Here is an 8846-nt window from a genome sequence, read left to right on the forward strand (position 1 = left end):
TGTTAGCCTTGACTTTCACCCAGTACATTTAGTTTTTCCCGACAATTTAGTACGTGCACATTTATTTTATAGTTGGCATTTCTTCTCTATCACTCTTTCTTCACTCATTTTAAACCTTCTCCTCTTGGTTTTTTGTGTTTTCAGTTTCCATTTATTAAATATTACTGTTCTATGTTCCTATATGTAAAGCATATTCCCCTAACATTTTTATGCGTGTGTAAATGTTAATTAGATTACTTGGATTCAGTAGAACTTTGCAACCTTTTGGTTCTTCCACTCAGTTTTTACCCCACGATGGGGTGATATGATCGCTCCCCTTTCAATTGTATGCATCTAAGTTCCGCGTACATCACATTTTCATAGTTGCCATTTTGTATTAGTGTATCAAAAAATGCGCTTCGAGATCATCAATATTCATGATATCTGGCTTTCGCAGATGGATATCCACCTACCTCGACCACTATTGTTCACAGCATTATTTGTTGGCGGCTATATTCAGCTTTTGGAAATTACAGGCAAATTCGTTTCACTCTGATTTCGAGGATGGGACGGCCATTCTTTCATTTCTTTCTGATACTTTACGTAGGGTATGTGTGTTGGTGTTATATAACTGTTTCAGATCAATTTATTCACTAAAAATCATTCTATCCACCTACATCATTTGATGATCTCCTTTAAAGTTGTATCGTCTCATACCGCCATCATGTGTTTGATTTTAGCTAATGGGCCTGTTTATCCGCATATTCTCTCTAACGCCGTGTTTGAGGGCGTACGTTTATTAGAGTACTACTGTATGAATTTTTGTTTACTGCCAAGTACCGGTGATCTATGGATTTGGTTAACTTTTAACTTTTACAAAACTGAGAAATTTGAAAATAGAAAGTCTGGAGGTAAAGAAACAACTGACACTGATTTATTTACTTTGAATATAAACATTACTCTACTGGTCATCATTCTATCATACTTCACGATAAAAAAAAAATATTTTAAAATCATAAACCTCCCACACCTTGACAGCAATATTCCTATCTCTCCAGCCTATTGTGTGTACATTCTACAGTTGACATGTTAAGTGGAGCCTGCAGCTCATGTGTACCCCTTCAGCAATGTCGTCGCATTAATTTATTACAATACCGTTTCTGTACTGTAACTCAAAAAGTTGTATGGCAGATACAACGATATTGTGGGAAAATACCTTTGCCACAAATGATTGCTGATGTTCGAAAAAAGTGTCTGGGTAGGAAGTGATACCATAAACTGTTGTTGGTTTATTTATTTCGAAACAAGTTTATATATGTAAATGGTTTCGTTAATTTAATTGTAATCATATTGATAGAGAATCACGTACATGTTGCTTTCGCAGAATTGTTGTCGAGCAATGAATCGTCAACAGCAATCGTGTTATTGGCGTATAGTCTACCTAATGGTAAATGCATATCAGTTCCCGTTTGGACGTAGTCAAACAATTTTATGAACTTATAGAACGACCTTTGTGTGTGTCTTAGCCGTGCCTGGACCGATTACATTTAAACTTCACATGTACATATTATACATGTGCACACCGATTTGTTTCATGATCTGATTCAAGATGGCCGACGGCCGGCCATTTTTGTGATACAAAATAATCAAAATCAAGCATTTCTGGCATTCCGCAACCGGATCTCTGCTGTCTACAGTTGGATTTTGTTCAACCTTGTACATACATTAAACAGTATTGAACCCTGATGCACGTCATTTAAAATGACCAACTGATTTCAAATAGCCAACTGGCGGCCATTTTGTTCTAGTGCCATATTTCTGACATGCTTTGACTGATCATGTTCAAATTTAATATTCATTATACATCCTGTCATCGATATAGAGATGTATTTAAAAAGCTTTTCCAGTCAATATCTCTCAATATGGGCAAGTACTCGTTTGACGATCAGACACAAAATTAAGCATCAGCTTCTGGATCTATATCTGACATGTTTGTGTTCCAACTATATTATTATAATTGTGTCATGTATGGCTTGTTTTCATAAATATACTGCAGTAAGTATCTGCAAGACTTGCCTTTGAGAGACACGGCGTAGAAACTGTGTGATAAATCAATGGCTTATAGTTATTGGTGGATAATATATAACGTACGCCTAAGTAATTAGTAGAACTGTAAGCAATTTTATAAGGAGAGCGAGGAATTTTAAAGCTGGAAGTGTTCTCTGACAAGTAATCAAGTGGTTTACATGATACCTTCCCAGTGTAAGTGTAGTTTGTGTTTTGTACACACTACGTCCTACTTGTAACACAATTGTCACCGATCGGTTTTGTGATGCATATTGCAGTGTCGGTATGTGGTGCCTGCCACAACAGAGCAGGATGCGCTTGTCACCTCTTGATTGACGAATCTCTCCCTGAATTGGCTATGTTGTACCGTTTTCTTTCGCAATCGTAAAGTTGCCTGTGGATTCTGATGTTGTCGGAGTTTGCTTATCGACATTTAATTATTGGCATCCCATTTTTTCATACAGAACAATAAAGACAACAAATTTGCTTAATCCCACAGCTCGGTCTTGATATTCAGAATACTATGACTTTTAGCAAGTTTATTTTAAGTGTCGCATTTGTCGCACCGCATCGTTGTGGGTCACATAAGAAGTATCAATTATGTGTCAACATAATTCGAACGCATAATAGACTGTAGGTCTTTAATACTGTGGTACAATACTGCACTACAATTGCTCCTTTGTGAAGTTTCAAACAATTAGAATTATCATACACCTAAAATGCATGCCATCACACTTTCACGATAAAAGACTCAATATTTATGCTTTAGATTATTTATTGTCCTGCAATTCAACAAGTTTTATAGCATGCAATAACAATAATAATAAACTAAATTTCCATTAGACATGCAACTAAACTACACGTACGATTTATTTACGAGGCATGCGATTGCAGTAATATAATTCGTGGAGTGATTTCATGAATGCAATAAGAGAATTAATAATTAAGACTTTGATTTAAAGATGTGTTTACCATCCACGAAAAAGTTGCGATGAAGACATGCAACAATACTCGTTAGATAGAAAATGAAAAAAAAAGTGATTTTCAGTTTACGTACAAAAACAAATGGTTCAAAACTTAATGAATAATTGTATTGCTTCATAAAACGACAAATCGGATGTTTGCTACAATATCAGGCCATTATGCATCCAATAGAGTTATATTTTAGTTATATAATATATAATTATCTACTTTCAGTATCAAACAAGAATATATATTTTTTTTCAAATTGCATTAAACAAATTACAGCAATACAATATTAGACTACAATTAATCAAAAGTAAAATAGTGTCTATCTCGAAGATGTCATTATCATTATCATTATGCTCAATTGTTTCATGTGCATATTTTTTTTCCCACTATACATGCTATATGTCCGAGGAAACTATTTAGCTGCCAGATAGTGGCGCCCCAATGATGGCTGGTAGCTCTACAGTTAAAAATATTCATTTAACAAGATGCCCAGCTGAAATACATTATACAGTCAATATCAAGAATTTTAGTTAATTTTACAACAAATGTGGGCGCGAGAAAAGAGAAGATGTATTTAGACCTCACATCAAAATTAATTATTTAGTTTGCATGATACGTACCGCTTAAGCAGAACACAAATACTTTTGAGCAAAGTTGCATGTAGTGTCGTCTAATTTCCATGTATTGTTATAATACCTGTATATAAGGACAGAAGAGATTTTTTAATTTGATGAAATTGTTTGCATTTGTAAGCACGATGCTAATAAATTTGCAACTGAAGGTAAAATGCAATTGTGTCAAAATGTGTTTATAATTATGAGGAGATTTTTGTTCAAATCCAATGAAATTATTGATATAACAATCATATTGATATAACAAATATCATTTTTTCACGATATGTCACCAGGCTTAGTTTTAAAATATTTTTGTCGTAGAATACATTTGTAAGTTATACTAAAAATGCTATTTTAATACCATTTTGTCAATCAAATTTTCTTTTTATCCTAAAATGTCACAAATGTAAACATAATGACAATAGTTTATTTTTTATTTTTGAGGAACGTCTTACTTTAAAACTGTGCTAAAACATGTAATTAGACTTTCTGTATTTCCCATAGTACACTATCAACAATAACAAAAACAACATAATACATAGTATATATTATATGCACTCACCGCAAATGGAGACAGGAGCCACTTCCATTGGGCTCATTTGGTTGAAACAATTCTGAATTAACCGATATTGTTGAACCACCAGTGAAGGTAATGGTATTGCCTGATATGCTCCCATCCACCCAGAAATTTCTATTCTCTCCATTTGTTTTAATTATGATCTGTCCACGTTCTAAATCGTTCTGGTCAACAACTTGGAATAGAGATCCAGAATCACACTGAGCATTAGCCGGAAGCTCTGTACTAGAACTAGGACGCGGTAAATCTGTTGAATATACGACCATTACAACATTATTAATAAGACATCACTCATACATGGAATATTTTCAGAACACGTGAATGTGTTGCCGTATAAATGTAAATGTAGAACTTGAGTATTCCTTGACCTTGTGTAAACATTTTGCGGAAAACTATAATACATATATATATATATATATACATAACGATCACTGTACCTGCACATAGATACTTCTTCTGATTGTAGTCGCACATCGTATCATCCAATTTCCAGTCATTGTTGTACCACCTGTAAATATGATTGTATTTGATCGCTTTATAACGGCAATATGTACTCAAAATGACCTTCGTACTACATGACAAGTTGTTCAGATAGCTATTTTATGATAATTAAATTACTCTGCAATGTATATCGTCATTCTGACGGTGTTTAAATAAACATCAAACTGTTTTAACATACAAAGCAAATACGGAATAAAATGTAATAATGAAAACAGGCCTTGTATTTTGTACTCAACACAATTGGAGACATTGCCCACTTCCATTTGGTTCATTACTGTGAAACAAAGACGAATCTACTGACATTGTTGAACCATCACTGAATGTAATTGTACTGCCTGAAATCGTGCCATCAACCCAGAAGCTTCTATTTTCTCCATTCTGTTGTAGTGCATGTCTTGCCCAATTCAAACTAGCTTGACTATTAACTTTATATGGAGATTTACATTGATTATCAAACGGAAACACTGCTTCTGTGCTTGCTTTTGGCAGAGCTGAAAAATTTGTTATCAACAACAATTTTATAACGTAATACATTGATACAAAACGAGCTCGAATAGCTAAAAAAAAACAGTGAAAAAACTAAATTATAACTGGGTATCACCAGAAACTAAAAAAACACAACTGTATTAATTAATGGAATAAAAAAATAAAAAATACATACATACCTGGGCAGTCATAAATTATATTGGCTAAAAAAATATCAGCGTTACTCAAATAATCACGCTCGCCCATTTTGTCTTGGTCAGCTGGGTTATTCGCTGTTATTGTATCCTGGCCATTCGTGCTGAAATACTGAATTTATTTTGACTTGTAAATATCACACAGTGCATGTATCAGGGGATATTTAGTGTGTAACTGCACGGTAGCCCTTTGAACGCCATATTTATTGTCAGAAAAATATGTTATATTTAATTGACAATTTTAAACAAAATGGACATAATTTTATATGAGCTACAAGTCTTCATCATATGTTTGGAAATATTATAAAAAAAAAAGCTTCAAACGTAAAGATATATTGCATAAGACCTAACGTATTTTGAGTGATCACATATGGCGAATACAGTTAATGTTTCAATATTTACAATATAGTCCTACCTTAGCACCATAATGCATAAGCGATCCAATGTCGTATGGCACGTTGTACATATTAACATCCGCAGAGGTATATTTGTTGAAATTGTAACCCATATCCGACTCGATGTTTTCCCAGTGAATTGTAACGTAATTATCTCGGTCCGTGCGACTTTGTTCATGCCAGAATCCTATTGCATGACCAATTTCGTGAGCAATAGTTCCCCTCTGTTTCATGAAGCAACATAAAACACTAGTTAAGATCCGTGAACAATAACATAATTAGATTAAAATTACTTTATATGGACACTTGTTAGTATCTGTATAATCAATTACTGATATGTGAACGATAATTGGTGAATGTGGTGTGACTTGAGAATATATTGCATTATATATATTTTTCAAATATAATTGTGCGACCCTTATTATGTATGTATTGCTTTGTTTTTGTTTCGTGGGAATTAGTCCTAAATCATGGACAACAGCGTTAAATAACTTAATGAAATATGAAATAAATAAAAAAATACGGAATGTTTTTTGTCATAGTGAACTTGTGTAACGTAAATTCTTATATAAAAAGAATATTGGCAAACGATGGCAGCAATAATAATAGTAAACCACAATGCTTAGCTCATTTAGTAGAGAGATTATGCATTTTCACTACTCGTTGGTCTTAAAATCCTTTGAATCACGGGTGTTACTGCTCAAAACAATCCCATTTTAAATAGGAAAAAAAATTACTAAGCAATTGCATTATGTAGTTTCAGAAAAAACTTAAAACTCATAGCATATCGGTCCTTTAATCACAATACACTACCGATTAGAAACATGATCGGTGGGAAAATTTGAATTTCATTGGGAATACCTTATAAGGTAGAGGTTACGTGCTATCGGGAACGTATTGTATTATACAAATATAAATACCTCTTGTAATTTAAAAATGCTGTTTTTAATAATTAACTATAATAATAGGATTATTTAACTTGATTTAACCAATGTGAAACTTTGTACATAGAAATGTGTTGTCTGTTATGCCCGATTCAGCATTTCCCATTTCTATGTGAATATTGACTATTCCTTGAAATATTAATATTATTGAACTGATATAATACAACACTTATCACAAGTGTACCAAAAACAAGAATACTTAAATACAAACGTCACTCACATGTGCACAACCATATCCGATAGAAATATCTTGAACACCCCAACCAGTGAGACCAACGTAAGACCAGCATCTATGAAGGTAACATATACAGAAATGTATCACTAATAATATAAACCTTCACACAACAACGCCAGCTACGGTAACGGTACAGACGTTAACTAATATGCTCAAAGACTGTTACTAATTGAGTGTTTAAAATTGTTAGTAACCTTACCCTTTTTCTTTTTTAAAGTTAATTCTATCAGAATGCCCCGCGCCCGAGTTATACGGTGGGAATCTAATACAAGTGTTGCTCTCCCAGTAGGTCATCGCTTGTTTTATTACGACAGCATCAGACTGACCTGCAATAATATAGATACATGTTGTGTACTGAAAACTTGATACATGAAAGCACAAACTATCAAACAGACATATACTTACTTGTTGATGATATCACATATGGCACAATAGCATTATTCCAACGCTTTGAAAGGCTAGTTATAGCTTTTCTTGCACCGACCCCACTTGCTTCAGCGGCTATTATTGCTTCAATGTCTGTTTCTTGCTCAGAAGTTAACTTTATATCAGACTCAAATGTATCAGGACTTTCCGTTTCTTCCGGTGGTTCGGGAGGAGGTGCCTGTTAACAAAATAAAATCAGAAATCTGACAACTTAAAATACTATGTTTTGATTTACCCCAATATGTTAATTATCACTTACTGCGTTGATGCAATGTACAAACATCGCCATCATAACAAATATACATATTGAATGAATATGAAGCATAGTAACCAATTCTTCAGAACGGTAACCAAGTCTGTAAAACCAAATATTAAAATCGTTACTAATGACACAATGAAACCACTAGGCACACTTATGTTGTTGTTGTTTTCTGAATATGCCATGATTTCTGAAATAATTATGTGCGTGTATACATTACTTAAGTGGTTGTGTTTTTACCACTCCTAGTTTTCTGCTTTCAGTCAGCCATGTTAAATTATAATTATTATAAAAAAAAATACTTCAAAGAACTGAAGACCAAAAATTTTGCAATAACATTTATGAGATACAAAACACAAATTTCTTCATTTTTGTTATTTAATATGCAGCGACAATAATCACTAATTAAATATGAACTACTGTAGACACACGGAAATTTCGTATATCCTACATTTGTTAGGTGAATGCCCATTAAAAAACATTTCCTTTGAAGCTGAATCGCAATAGGCTAATAAATGACATGAAATGTACAGTTCCCATGGGATCAGTGCTATTCGTAGTTTTAATTCTACATACAGGTAGGGTTACAATCACTGAAATGCACATATCGTTGGGTGTTTTTTTCAGGGGATATTGACTACACGCTGAATAGTGATGGTATGATCGCATTTAATTCAATACATTGTATAGTCAGAATGATGATAAAAAACATGTATTCATTTTTTTAACCTCGTGTTTGACAAAAAATAGATAACAAACTCCAAAAAGTAGATAATTAAAATAAGGTGGTTTCCAAGTCGTCAACACTAGCAGTTCTGATGAAACACCACGAAAGAAGAGACAACTACAAATGCCGAAATGAATACACGCGTGCGAACATAGGTGCCAAGCATCTATACAAATAGTAGAGCGCCATAGCAGTGTATTCAAGATAAACTGGGCATAGATGCATAATTTGACCAAGAAGCCGCACAAATGGTAATCGGTAAAATATCAAAGCAGTTTGTTTTACGTTATGGAAGAAGTAGGAGTATATGATTTCGCTAAAAAAAATTAAAAAAAGGGATGCGAAAAGGACATTTTTTTAATTATCAATAATTTGGTGCATGTCTGAAGACACGTTATTATGGGTTATAAAATAGATATGCTGAAAACAATTCATCGTTATCACAGAAATTACGATAACAATTATCATAC

At 33.4% G+C, this 8846-nt stretch overlaps 1 protein-coding gene across 1 annotated transcript; it reads right to left on the reverse strand.

Moving 5' to 3' along the window:
- Positions 1–7159: 7159 nt before the first annotated feature.
- Positions 7160–7680, reverse strand: LOC146733980 (protein SpAN-like). The gene is made up of 3 exons (XM_085508451.1): positions 7650–7680; positions 7370–7568; positions 7160–7290 (listed from the first exon to the last, which is right to left on the reverse strand). The coding sequence occupies exons 1-3, from the start codon at positions 7677–7679 to the stop codon at positions 7160–7162; spliced, it is 360 nt and encodes a 119-aa protein (XP_085364577.1). The 5' UTR covers position 7680.
- Between the last annotated feature and the right edge of the window lie 1166 nt (positions 7681–8846).

This window comes from Saccoglossus kowalevskii, chromosome 15 (assembly GCF_978046115.1).
Source record: "Saccoglossus kowalevskii chromosome 15, keSacKowa6.1, whole genome shotgun sequence".
NCBI classification, from domain to species: Eukaryota; Metazoa; Hemichordata; class Enteropneusta; family Harrimaniidae; genus Saccoglossus; species Saccoglossus kowalevskii.

What these genes read in the sequence shown, in the direction of transcription:
- LOC146733980 (XM_085508451.1), bottom strand. Translation starts at nt 7,679, where the DNA reads ATGGCGATGTTTGTACATTGCATCAACGCA. An exon ending in TTGTACATTGCATCAACGCA is followed by an intron (nt 7,569 to 7,649) that starts GTAAGTGATAAT and finishes TTTTGTTAACAG; the next exon opens with GCACCTCCTCCCGAACCACC. An exon ending in ATATGTGATATCATCAACAA is followed by an intron (nt 7,291 to 7,369) that starts GTAAGTATATGT and finishes ATATTATTGCAG; the next exon opens with GTCAGTCTGATGCTGTCGTA.